The 14509-nt window shown below is 45.6% G+C and overlaps 1 protein-coding gene across 1 annotated transcript in view; it reads right to left on the reverse strand.

The window, feature by feature from the left end:
* The window catches only part of ptprt (protein tyrosine phosphatase receptor type T), a 452551-nt gene that overhangs the window by 225227 nt on the left and 212815 nt on the right, over positions 1-14509 (reverse strand). Inside the window, 1 exon segment of the mRNA XM_079681220.1 lies at positions 67-176. Coding sequence (XP_079537346.1) covers positions 67-176 — 110 coding nt within the window.

Consider the following 14509-nt stretch of genomic DNA (forward strand, 5'->3'; position numbering starts at 1 on the left):
ACCAAAGATCTGTAACATGACCTGGTATGTTGTGCAGTGAGCGTGAGTCGGAACTCTTAGACTGACCTCATACAGTGTGATGACCCCGTTGGTCTCATTGGGAGCTTTCCACTGCATGAAGATCTTCTCCTCGTAGGGCGTGTTCTGCAGGGACTCCATCGGCACTGAGGCAGGCACTGTGGGACAATGACACAACATTCAAATAAAATGTAACATCAATATTGACTGTCCGTATAACAACACTTATAGTAAAAGAATGATGGGTGACACAATGTGTCTTTGTAGTGTAAAGGCTTCACGAATCATGAACTGTAAAATGACCCGTTCATTAGAAGAAATGTAATTGTATCGGTGACTTTATCCTAATAAGGACTACACATCTTAACGATTCACTCGCATCACAATACTCTACTTTAACTACATCAGTTTATCATTTTACAACAATGACTTCAACATGTAGTGATGCTAACTTTTCCTGCAACACATCATGAAATACAGCAAGTGAGTTTGTCAATTACTGACGTGTGAAAGAAATCCTGTACAAAAGTGCCATTCTCATATACTACAACATTCATAAATATATATTTTTTTGATACATCAAAGAAGTGTGAACAAAAAGGAAAGTGCAAGGAATCTGAGAAGAAAGGAGTTGTATCACCTAATACTGTGGTTTAGTGTAACAAAACTTTCAAATATCTAGTGACCTTCTCAATATTGAGAAAATCTAATTTGGGTTTTTCTCCTATAAGGCAGAATGAAACCTGCTGCTCATGCCAGACATGTCATTTTATCAAGAAGGACGGTCCCAACAATTAAATATGACGATTATATTTCTTATATTCTAAAAAGATGAAGTCTCTTTATATATCAGGCTACTCTCTGAAAAGTATTGCTATTCAGCTTACCTGAGAAACATACCTGAGAAACAGATTTAATATGACTTTCTCTCTTTGAGCATCAGTTACGTGTGTGGTTTGTCATGTAATAGCATACACATGTTGTAGATTATAATTGTTCAGTTAATGACTTCCCTGATGAATGCAGCAACACATAATCAGAACTTCTGCTGGGTATGCAATTCTCTTGTAGAGATAATTGTAACAAGGAGTTCTGAATTCAGATATTGCTGTAATGTTAAGCTGCTCTGCTATGCTAATGTGTGAGATTTAAATAGTCAGAACCTTAACCAAACACCCTGTAAGGATGCCATGAGAACATAACTTACTTAAAGGTGTCATTTTGGAGTGACATAGAATTTGAAAGTACACAACCGGAAAAAATGTGCCCCTCCTCCAACACACACGAGCACGCACATGACCAATGAGGGCATGAGATACATTTGTGCACAGATGGAAGGCTGACAGGCAGGTTGGCCATCCAGTTATTTTAGCCGGGCCGGCTCAGATGATTGGTCGTGCTTTTTACAGTATTACGGCTTCCACAGATGACATTTTTTTATGGATTTATTGTCAAAGCATTTCATGTATTCATTGCTATCGGGACGTTAAGAGCATTCCATGGAATATAACAAAAAGTATTTCTGAAATAAATTACATATCCCACCTTTAAGTAAAAGTAGTAATAATACAGTGTAGAAATACTCAGTTAAGTAAAAACCCTGCATTCATAATATGAGGTATGAAAGTATTAAAAGTGAAATGTACTTAAAGGACAAAACGTAGTATTTATGCAGAAAGGCCATTTTCTGAAAAATTGATATTATGTCACTGGATTGTAATTTGTGATTCAATAATGTGTTAATTGTTTTGATTTTGCTGCTGGTAAAGCTGTTGCTGATTTTGATAAATGGGGCGAAGACTGCGAGCTAGTTCAGGCCGTCAGCTCGAGTACCAATGATACATTAACACGTGACGCGCCTCGTCCCTCTTACAATCAACCAAACACATTCTCCCAAACCTGCCGCTCTTATCAAGCTGCCAGATATGCCTCGCTAATGCTGCTGCTGCTTCCACGATGATGCTGTGTTCATGTTCCTGCTGCTGTGTTTCACGTTGCTGCTGCTCGCCTGCCTCACCACCACCCTAGCTTCAACCCCAGCTTCCACATGTAGGCTTGGGGATAGTTATCTAATCATCACTCAATGTTCTGTGTACAACTTTGGAGTGATGAGGCCCGAGCCTAGACGCCAAACTCAAACTATATGCTGCTTCTGATAAACATGTCAAAGAAACACATGAGTTGTCTGATTGAACTGTGTATACTGCCACGTATCCTAATCCGAGTACATCATAATGTATTTGCTTATTGAATGTAGTGGAGTAAAAAGTTGAACATTTGCCTTAAACTGTAGTGGAGTAAAGGAACTGTAAAAATAAATGTTCTTAGTTACTTTCCAACACTGGTGAGCCAATCATTTCTTTTTTTAATACAAGTCATTTGGATGGAAAACCTAATACGAAAACGTCTATGAGGTCAAAGTTAATTACAATGTCATCGCTCTAACTGTGTCCTGTCAGGGGAAAACTCTCACCTGATGAAACGGTGACTTTGAGAATAAATTGTCAGCTTTATACTTTTATTTGATGCTGCTCAAAAGATAAGCACTATGAAAATCCTTTTGAATTCCCCCACCAAAAAATTACAAACTTTCATGTTTTCATTTTGAAGGCATCGGGAAAAAAATGCAAGCTTTCAGTAGCTCTCCTTAAATAACTGTAATGCAGCACTTTTGTCTGTATGGTGTGACTGAGTGTAACTGAATAATAACTGACTGAAGTCCACACTTTACCCAATAGACATTTATGTTTAAAGTGGCCCATTTACACCTTTCAGGTTTTCCCTTTGCTGTAATAATAATAATAATAATAATAGATTTAATTTGTTAGCGCTTTTACAGGTGCTCAAAGACATTTTACAGATAATAGTGAAGAAAAAAGAAAAGAGAAGAAAGGAACAACAAATAAATATATAGTTAAAGTTAAAGTCAAATAATACAAAAACAATCACACATGAAAAGCCAGATTGAAGAGGTGAGTTTTTGTGAGTTTTTTGAAGGTGGTGAGGTCGGTGCAGTCTCTGATGGGTTGGGGGAGTGAGTTCCAGAGGGAGGGGGCAGCGACGGAGAAGGCTCTGTCCCCCCAGGTCCGGTGATTGGTGCGGGTGGGGATGGATAGGAGGTTGGCTTCTGATGAGCGGAGGCAGCGGGAAGGGGTGTGGTGGTGCAGCAGGTCTGTGAGGTAGGGGGGGGCCTGGTTGTTGAGGGCTTTGTAAGTTATGAGGAGGACTTTGAAGTGGATTCTTTGACGGACGGGGAGCCAGTGGAGGTTCTGGAGGATGGGAGTGATGTGGTCTCGGGAGCGGGTGTGGGTGAGGAGGCGGGCAGCAGAGTTCTGGATATGTTGGAGTTTATTGAGGAGGTTGGATGGTATGCCATAGAGGATGCTATTGCAGTAGTCGAGTCGTGAAGTGATGAATGCATGAATCAGGGTTTCAGGAGCAGAGGAGGAGAGTCATGGGCGGAGACGGGCAATGTTTTTGAGGTGGAAAAAGGCGGTCCTGGTGATGTGATTTATGTGGTGGTTGAATTTGAGCTGACTGTCGAAAATGACTCCGAGGTTGCGGATGTGAGGGGGGGAGATAGAGTGTGGGTGTCAATGGTGAAGTTGAAATTCTGGATGTCTTTGATACGGGATGGGGGGCCGATGATGATGATGTCTGATTTGGCACTGTTCAGTTGGAGATAGTTTGTTTGCATCCATGCTTTTATTTCTGAGAGACAGTTGGTGAGAGTGGAGTGTGTTGTGGGGGTGGTGGTTTTTGTTGAGATATAAAGTTGGATGTCATCGGCGTAGCAGTGAAATTGAAGGTTGTGGCGACTAATTATTTTGCCAAGGGGGAGCATGTAAAGGATGAAGAGGAGGGGGCCAAGCATTGAACCCTGGGGACGCCTTGTAACCTGTAGTGTGTTATGTAGTTGTTGTGCATGTAAATGGTATGCAAAAGCTCGAATAAGAGTAAGATAAAGATAGAAAGATAAAAATGAAATACTTAATATCACATGTCCATATATGTAGATTTCAACAGTGAATACTGTAGGCGCACCAAGCTGTTCTGCCAGCCACAGTGCAAGTCACTCCTTTAAGTCCCACAGCCCGGTGTAGACAGATCTGCTACTCTACACCGACAGTTAACTCAACATAACAAAATCTACCTAGCAACGACAGTGTGTGTTTTTAGGGAAGATACACACTTTCACACATTTTAACAAAAAGGTGTCTGACACCTTGTCAGGGAGTGATGCTGTCAAACAGTTGAACACACACATTTTTCACACACAAGAACAGTCACACATAAGCAACAAGTGTACACTGTAGCACTAGACACCAGAACACAATAGTGCACGTGCACACTGAGGGGTGTGAATTGTTCTAAATGTTAGAGAGAAGTAGAGAGACAGTGCCAGGAGGGCGCACTGACTGATGTGTTAAAATGTGTGTTTGTGAATTTCCTGCTCCACTTCTTGTTTTTCTACCTCACTTTCCTCCTTATCTTCCTGATCATTGGACACTTGATGGAATTAATCTCACCATTGTATGATATATGACCTTTTATTGTGTTTGCTATTGGCTGTGCATACTGTTGGTGATGCAGGAAGTTAGGTTAAATCTGCACTCCCTGTTGGTCACTGCGGATGAGAGTGCAATGTTTCACAGAAACAACCACAGACAAAGGCTTTGATGTTCTTAGTCTGATGCACATCAGTTGAGAAAAGCTTTTTGGAAACATCCTGTCCCTTCAGACTTTTGCAGCCACAAATTGAATCTAACAAAAACAGAAAAGATGGATGCCTAACAAAATTTATTTTTTCACCTGAGAAGTGAGTGCCATCATCCATCTTTCTTAAAAATGTCAAGGAGCTTAAGGACGACAATCGGTGTGAGGACTTTCAAAGCCTGTGGCCTGTCCTGGCTTAAGATTTAAAAACACACCCATTTATTACATTTGCTACAAGCGTGACTAACTGAATGCATTGTATTCAGATGACATGGCAAATATGAGCTCTTTAGCACAGCAGCAACATATGACGGCATTTAGCAAAGTGATGGGACTAAACTGAGAATACATTGATACAGACCATTGCTCTGTCGCAATTTGCGTACTTCTGTACTTACATTTGCTATTTTGTGCATACATGTGTTCATTATAGTATCCCATTAAAGTGTTTTCTAGAATTGTTTGGTACATGTGTTTTTCTTTTTGCAACATTTGCCTGCCAGATAAGATATTTGTAGTCAGTCAAGGAGCCAAAGATCATTTTTTGTCATCTACAAAACAGGTTTGCCCAACAAATTGCAGTTGTAGCTAGACCTACAGAAGGTTATTTTGATTAGTAATTCCATGGTGTTGATTATGGCCCTATCCTGTGGAGCATATGAAATTACCTTAATAAAGAAATGTAATTAGATGCCGCCAGGTTCATTCAAAACCTTATCACTCACTTCTGTGTGTGTGTGTGTGTGTGTGTGTGTGTGTGTGTGTGTGTGTGTGTGTGTGTGTGTGTGTGTGTGTGTGTGTGTGTGTGTGTGTGTGTGTGTGTGTGTGTGTGTGTGTGTGTGTGTGTGTGTGTGTGTGTGTGTGCGTGCGTGCGTGCGTGCGTGCGTGCGTGCGTGCGTGCGTGCGTGCGTGCGTGCGTGCGTGCGTGCGTGCGTGCGTGCGTGCGTGTGATGCACAATGGATATCTGTTTGGTGCCTTTGTGTGGGGCTACGTGCAAATGCTTGTGACAGCTTTCTATGACTCACAGTGTGCACCCCGACATCTGTGTGCAGCCTCTAGGCATGTACGTGTACTGTGCATCGTGACTCACGTGACATACCTGTGTGTGTGTGTGTGTGTGTGTGTGTATCTGTGTATGCATCTGTGTGTGTGTGCACCTTGGAGGTCGAGACCGAGGATACAGGCTTCATTGAAAAGATAACAGCGGCTGCAACACATTTATAATAACTTAATTAACTGTGTACACGCTGCACAATGAATGGCCTTCTTATTAACCGCCCACCCACCTTTAGAGTATGTGTGTATGTCATCTTAACCTCTGTCTCTCTTTTTTGAATTCCTCAGTTCTTTAAAATTGTCTTTCCTGGCATGGAATAAATATGTGTGATTCTTCTCTGGCATTTATTTCTCCCGCTCGGTTAATGTGCTTCTTTCCATGTTTACCTGGCTGTTTATTTACTGTAGCAGTCATGTTATTCTTTATAAGTTCTTAGACATTTGAAGCAAATGCCAATTAAGAAGTGATGCTTATCAGTGATGTTGGGGGCTATTTGCAATAATAGGATTCACAATAGAAGTTTGTATTAGATAAGATATGAAAGGTGGTGTTTGTGAGCTGAAATCCGTTCATCAAAAGCAATACAGGATATTAAAAAATGCAAAATTAAACAAGCCAATGTATGTCATTTTTCCTGTAGTGTGTTATATTAATTGTTTTGCATGTAAATGGTCTGCAAAGCCTAACATACCTGTGTCCACAGAATCCCCCCCCCCCCCCCCCCCATTGTATAACGGGACGGTTTTGGCGCAGTGGGCTAGAGCGTTGATCACCAGATCAAGGGCCTTTGTGTCCTGGGGCCAAACACTTCACCCACATTTGCTCCTGTGGGTAGTGTCCACAGTATTCACTGTGACATGGCAATATGTGCAATATGTAATATAAAGCGCTTTGAGCACTTGAAAAAGCGCTCTAATAAAACATGTAATTAATTATTATTATTAGTAGTAGTATTACAATGATAGGCTAATAGGTGGGACAAATCTAAGAAGGTGACCAATCACAACAGAGCCGGCCAGCTAACCAATCAGAACAGACTGGGCTCTGGTTTCAGACAGAGGGTGAAAAGAGGTGCTGCAGCACAGGCAGTATGAGAAGAGCTTTTTGAACATTAAAGCTTGGAGACATGTCCCAGTAGAGACACTACATACTACGGTAATATGAACCTGAAAATAACCAGAATATGTCGTCTTTAAACTCAGCTAAGATTTATCCTTTTTTTTTTTTTGCCTGGAAACTTATGCTTTTTGTAAGAATCACTTTGGGATAAAAATACTTATTTCTTTCTCATGTTTAAACCCATTTCTGGAATAATCCACGGTGTATCAATATGTTCACAGAGCCATTTTGATGTTGTTCAAGATTTCATCACTGTTGACGTTGATCCTCCGATGGAACAAATAAACACATCTTGATGAAAAGCAAGCGGTAAGGAATTACTAGTAGTGCTGGTGGACAGGATTAAGATTACATTTAGATTTTGTTATATAAGGATTGCACTGCAGCTTTGTATAAATTGTTATGATCAAAGACCAGACTGTATTTACTTTGGTTTTAAATTAAAGCAGGAATGTCTCTTTAGCATGAGCAGGTGTTCTGTATAAAAAGCAGATGTTAAGTGAGTGGAACCTTTGGATTTAACATGTTGTGGTTCCCTATTTTAACATTCAAATATATCAGTGTCATCTCCATAAACGTTACCTGACAACAAACAAGCTGCTTTTAAAAGTCAAAGATGCACTCTTTACTGCAGTCTTTGAAATGTTAAGTACACAAATGATTTGTCAACATGTTAACCTGAATAAGCACTAAAAAGGCTCCACATAAAACTATAGGTTACTTACGTAACCCCAGTTCTCAGAGTAACATGAAGTGAGATGTCTCACTATGGGATGCGCCTCATCGCGGAGCAAACAGAAGCATTAATCTCATTACGCCAATCCTGATTGGCTGGTGATCTTGACGTCAGCGTCAGGGAATCCACCCCCTATAAGTAGCTTGCGCTACGCCGCATGCGTCATTCAAAATAAGCACCTCTTCTCGCTTCACCATAGCAAGGAGGGCCGTCTGGTGAGACATCTCACTTCATGTTACTCTGAGAACTGGGGTTACGTAAGTAACCTATAGTTCTCATTCATAACACTCCGTTCGATGTCTCACTATGGGATATTGTAGCTCCCGAATTGCCAGACGAGCTTATCTCAAAAGTCACCAAGACCAACCAGAACTTAACAGTTAGAGCTCTAACTCAGCAGGGGGCCCAGCACTGCATGGGCCACACTGGGAGCAAAGACGTCTAATCTGTAAAAGCGGACAAAAGTGAGCGGCGAGGACCAGCTCGCTGCTGCACAAATGTCTTGGATGGAAACACCCTTGAACAAAGCCCAGGATGTAGCCAGACCACGAGTCGAATGAGCACGCAAACCCGAAGGTGCCTGCAGACCCTGACTCGTGTAAGCCAAAGCAATTGCCTCCACAATCCAGTGAGAGAGCCGTTGCTTAGTAACAGGCTTGCCCTTCTGAGGGTTAGCCCAGGACACAAAGAGTTGGTCATTATGACGAAACTCTTTTGATCTGTCCATATAAGTGCGTAAAGCACGGACTGGACATAGCAAATTCGGCTGCTGTTCCCCGGAGGGACACAGCGGCGGAGGAAATACCTCAATGTCAAAGGGGGTACATGAACCAACCACCTTAGGTATAAAGGCAGGGTTGGGCTTCAGCAACACTCTCGTTAACCCTCGGGCGAACTGAGTGCATGAAGGATGTACAGATAGCGCATGAATGTCACTGACTCGCTTGGCGGATGCCAGGGTCAGTAACAGCACTGTCTTGAGTGACAGGTGCTTCATGTCAGCTTCTTCCAGGGGTTCAAATGGGGCTCGAGTGAGCCCATCTAAAACCACTGTCAAGTCCCATAAGGGCACCAGTGACCTGGAAACAGGAAGGAGCCTGCAAGCTCCCTTCATAAAACGGCAGACCAGAGGATGCTGGCCAGCCGTCTTACCCTCAAAACCCACATGGCATGCAGCAATAGCAGCCAGGTAGACTTCGATCGTGGAGAAAGCTCTGTGTTGATCAATTAGGTCCTGTAGAAATGATAAAATCACTCCCACAGGGCATTGAAAAGAGGTGTGCCCTTTTTGAAGGCACTAGTCCTCAAACACCCTCCACTTACAGTCATAAAGAGACCTAGTGGAGGAAGCAGGAGGACCGGAGGCCAAATGTGCGCGAGCGCGTCCACGCCTAATGGTGCGTTTTGATCGCGCATTGAAAAGAAAAGCTGACAGTGAGCATTTTCTTTTGATGCGAACAGATCTACCGCGGCTCGGCCGTAACGCACCCACAGCTGGCTCACAATCATTGGATGTAGAGTCCAGTCTGCATATAGTGGTACACCTCTGGACAGCAGGTCTGCACCGAGGTTCATCACACCCGGTACGTGCGTCGCTCTCAGAGAGAGGAGACGGCCGCAGCTCCACAAGATCAGTTTGCGTGCCAGCATGTGTAACTGGAGAGAGCGCAAACCCCCTTGTCGGTTTATATACGATATTGTGGTCGTATTGTCCGTCCTCACAAGGACATGGTGTCCTCTGAGAAAAGGCAGAAAGCGTTTTAGGGTGAGGAACACCGCTAAAAGCTCCAGGTAATTTATGTGCGACCGCTGGAGGTCTCTGCTCCAGAGACCCCTCACCGGACGACCTTCGTAAATACCTCCCCAGCCTGTCAGACATGCGTCTGTGGTGACCACCTTCCGTGAAAGGACAGCACCCATAGGCACGCCCCGTACCAGAAAAGTCGGGTGCAGCCAGTGGCGCAGTGCCATTACGCATTTCACAGTAACCATCACTCTCCGTGCTCCATGACGCGCGGGGTTTAGTTTTAGAGCGGCTACCCAGCGCTGAAACTCCCTCATGTGTAACCGTCCCAGCCGTACAACCAGGATGGCTGACGCCATGAGCCCCAGTAACCGCAGGCATGATCTGAAAAGAACATGTTTGCGCAGCTGGAAATGAGCGAGGCAAGCTCTGAAAGCTTTCACTCTTTCCGCTGACAGGCGGGCTGGGCACCGAGTTCAGGTGTAAACCCAGGAAGAGTACAGTCTGTGCCGGGCACAACATGCTCTTTTCTGTGTTTATTATGAAACCCAGGTTGAGCAGTTGCTTTACGAGGACATTTGTCTGCGTAATAGTCTCCTGTTCCGACTGTGCGAGAAGCAGCCAGTCGTCTAGGTAGGTTGCCAGGCGAATACCCTGTTGTCTTAACGGGCTATCGCGGCTTCCGTACATCGTACAAACACTCTTGGACTGAGAGACAGACCGAAGGGAAGTACTCTGTATTCGTAACAGATCCCCTGAAATGCGAACCTCAGATATTTCCTGTGTGGGTAATATACTGGGATGTGGAAATACGCATCTTTCAGGTTGACTGATGTAAACCAGTCGTTTTGTCGCACGAGACGCAGCAGAGATGTGTGAGTGAGCATTCTGAATTTGTATCTTCTTAGATATTGTTCAGAGCCCTCAAATCTAGTATTGGCCGAATTCCGTTCCCTCCCCGTTTGGGAACGAGGAAATACTTGGAATAAAAGCCGCTCTGACTCTGCTCGGCGGGTATTATAGATATAGCCTCCTTTTCTAGAAGTGAGAGAATCTCTCTTTCTATAATGTGGGCTGACTCCCCTCGGGCCTGTGAATACAGAACGCCCGAGAAGCAAGGGGGGGTGACAGCGAATTGGAGTCTGTAACCCCGTGTAACTGTCTTGAACACCCAAGCAGACGTTGTGAGCATCTTCCACTGTTCGCTCCTTAGAGCCAGCGGAGATGTCACGTCTTTTGCCCTCTGAGTCTCTATTTGTTGTGTTATGGGGCCCTCTAGTGTCTGAACACGGTGGTACCCCGATTTGACAGTCCCCACCGACACTGCGCATGCGCGTGACGGAGGTGCCTTCACAACCCCAGCCGGCACTGTGCCTGCACGTGACGGTGGTAGCCTCACAGCCCCAGTCGTTACTGCGCATGCGCGTGGCGGCGGTGCCTTCACAGACCCGTTCATCATCCGCCTTTTGAGAGAGGCCGTAGCTGCTCTCAAAAGGGGAACAAATGTGGGGCTGTTTATTGGTTTTATTGTTTTCTCTTTCATTTTTCTGAGCTGCGCCCTCAGCCTGAGGCCTGGATGCGTCAACGGAAAATGCTTTATCCGAGAAAACAGAGCAATATTGTGACATGTGTTTTGGTGCACTTGAGGATGGCTTTGAGGCATCTCTCGAGGCAGCGGGAACACATCTGGAGCTGGGGAACCTTCCAGCTCCGTCACCGAGGGAAGAAGAGGAGGCTGTCAGGCCGCCAGCTTCTTCTTCCTCGCCTGCTGGCCGAAATTCCGGGTTGGCTGCGCCTGGGCTGCAGCCGGAACCGGAGACTTTCTGGGCCAATTCGCCCTCGTCTCCTGCCTGGGCTGGGGACTCGGGGCGGGCCGTGACCTCTGCTGTTTCGGTACTTTAAACCGAGCAGCTGAGGTAGCTTGGGCGAGGGACTGCCGCTGTGAAGGCAGCGGCTCGACCCATCGAGGAAGACAGAGGTGGAGGGCCTCGTCTTCCTTCTTCTTGGACTCGCATCTCTTCTGCATAGAAGCGAGCGCAGATCCGAAAATCCCCTCGGGAACGATGGGCATGTCCAGCACATCCTCTCTTTCCCGGTTTTGGGAGGTTGGTGAGGTTGAGCCATCTAGCTCTTTCCTGCACCACCATAATTCCCATTGCCTTTCCCGTGGCCTGGACGGCGCAGCGTTGAACGCGGAGACAGATGTCCGTGATCGCGGCTATCTCGTCCAGTACTGCCGGTCCAGGATTACTCGATAGATCCTCGCAGAGCTCCGCTTGGTAAGCGGTTAGCAGCGAGGAAATGTTCAAAGCCCTGGCAGACAATGCTGCGGCTCTGTAGGACCGTTCAGTCATGGTTGACTGGAACCGGTCCGCCTTTGCCGGCAGCGTGGGGTTCCTGCTCGGTGTAGTCGCCATCCTCGGGAGGAGGTGAGCTGCCACCAGCGGTTCCATCGGCGGTATGCGGAGCAGGCCGAGCCTCTCCATACCGTCGCAGTCTAGGGGAGGAGGCACCCTGGATTGGGGCCTTGTTGCTGAAGGGCCGGTCTCTCCACGAGATCGACACCTCATCCAACATCTCCGGGAAGACCGGCAGGAGTTGCCTCTTTGTCCTCGTTGCTTGGGGCAAATTTTTCCCCTCGTAACGGGACCTGTAGGTCTCCTTGGCCATTTCGGGCCATGGGATGTCTAGGCTGGCTGCGGCACGCTGACACACGGCCTGCAGGTCTATACTCAGACAGGGCAAAGCTGGTGTGCTATCGCCCGGGAGAGCAGCCATCGCTCCCGGCTTTGCAGCCTGAGCTGATGACACGAAGACATCATCGTCTTGCTCATCAGAGTCTGACAGGAGGAATCCAGAGGTTTCATCCTCTTCGTCCTCCATGTAGTCCAACTCCGGGACATCATCCGCGGGCGAGACCATGGTGAGGTCCAGTTGGGGGCCCCAGCTTGACACAGCGCGGGGCTCCGCTCGCACGTCCCTCGCTGCCACCGAGTCCCAGCCTGACACGGCGCGGGACTCCGGTTCTGCAGCTGCCACTACTGATGAGCCCCAGACCGACACAGTGCGGGGCTCCATCTCTGTGGTGGACGCCCCCGTGTCCTGATTTCCGTCCGGTAAATCAGAGGACATGAGGGAGTCCTGACCCGACAAGCTAGCTTGGCGTGCTAGCCGTCGGCGGAGGCTCTTGATGGTGAAGCGGGCACAATGTCCGCACGAGCCGGGGTTGTCGATAGCCTCCTGGGCGTGTTCCAGCCCGAGACAGGACGAGCAGACCTGGTGTGAGTCTGTGCCTGATATCTTCAACCCGCAGCCACAGAGCCGAGCCTCCGAGTCCCTGACTCCTCTGGTGTGAGGGAGAGAAGCGTCCATCTCGGTCGCCGTGGTGACGGCGTGGAGAGGACCCGCTCGTAACAGGTACGTTGCTGAGAAAAAATACTTCCCCAACTGTCGTTAATCCGGAGAAAAAACGACGGTGTAGAATTTTATTCTCAAAGAATATTAACTGGTGTGTTAATACCCTTTTTATCTTCCCCTCCTCTGGTGTGAGAGAGAAAAAGAAAAAACGTCCTCGCTACCGTGGTGTCGGTAGTGAGGGAAGACAAGCTAGCAACACGTGTGTTGCTAGCTTGAAAAAATCAAAACCTTACCTTTATTCCCGAGGAGAAAACGGCGAGGTCGATTTGCAATACTAACTGGTGTGTTGGTATTAACAGTCTTCTTGCAGAAGTATATATAGAAGTAGCCGGCGAGCGCCCGTCGACCGAAGGTTAGCTTCGTAAATCAGTCTGTGGACCGTTAAGCTAGCTAGCTACTGATCTTTTTCGAGATGTGCTCTGAAGCGAGAAGAGGTGTTTGAATGACGCATGCGGCGTAGCGCAAGCTACTTATAGGGGGTGGATTCCCTGACGCTGACGTCAAGATCACCAGCCAATCAGGATTGGCGTAATGAGATTAATGCTTCTGTTTGCTCCGCGATGAGGCGCATCCCATAGTGAGACATCGAACGGAGTGTTATGAATGAGAACTACTTTGTCTGTTAATTTTGAGAGCAAATGATCATAGAATACTAAACACGGTGAAAATAATTAAAAGCACATAAATAACGAGTGCACTTCTATGACTAAATGCACTTTGATGAATTGCCTTTTTTGGAAAAGTGACAGCTGTTGAGAAATAAAGGGTAAAATAACAAAGCTGATGTATCTGATTGTTGTTTCTCTTTCACTGTGATCTTAGAAAACACCCACTGCTCTGAAGATAAAAGGATTATTACATCTCGACGACTGTTAATGTCCTTTGAGTGAGGGGACTGTTGCTCTTTAATAGGAATGGGGTATTTATAAAGATATAAACCTGACACAAAAATAGGGATTACAGATCAGTATTTTTATATTTAATATCTGCTGTTTGACTTTGAAACATTTGTAACCACTGAAAGGATATCTACACTGGAAAACAATATCAATTGAGTTGTTTTCATAAATGGTAGCATCAACATTCATAACACATGAGGCGCTTTCACACCGCAGTACTTTTCCCACAAAGGTTCACACCGGAATAAGTTCCTGGGGGAGGATTAGGCAAATTAAGGCGCTGACGTCACTTCTTAACGTCGACACCTCCTCATCTCCACCGCTCCCATGTTTTCTTTTGTGTTGCCATAAGTTAGTCTCTCTGCGTTTGTGCGCTGGGCTAATGCTAATAATGCTAATGCAAGGATAATAAAATGGCGGCTTCACAAAACGTTTTTGGAGTTTTACGGGGCGTGGTTTGCATTCCGCCCATCAGAAATAGGAACCTTTTTCTCCCACGAAAGTCCCTGGTCTCTAGCAGGGACGGAAAAGGGGGTAAAAAGGTTCTCATTAACTCTTTTTAGTTACAGATTTGTTTGGTGTGAACGCAACATTTCGGAACTACATCGGAACTAAAGTGGGATAAGTACTGCGTTGTAAAAGCGCCTAACATTTGTATTGCTATTTAAGACATTAACTCTTATTTTGTTTTACTTTATTATAAGTATAACACAGTTTCATTAGTTCTTTTGAGAGGCTTTAATTCTCTAGAAAATAGGCATGAAGAGCCCTTAAAACACAATATAAGTGTGTTTTCTTTACT

The sequence above is a fragment of the Notothenia rossii genome (genome assembly GCF_949606895.1).
Source record: "Notothenia rossii genome assembly, chromosome: 5".
NCBI classification, from domain to species: Eukaryota; Metazoa; Chordata; class Actinopteri; order Perciformes; family Nototheniidae; genus Notothenia; species Notothenia rossii.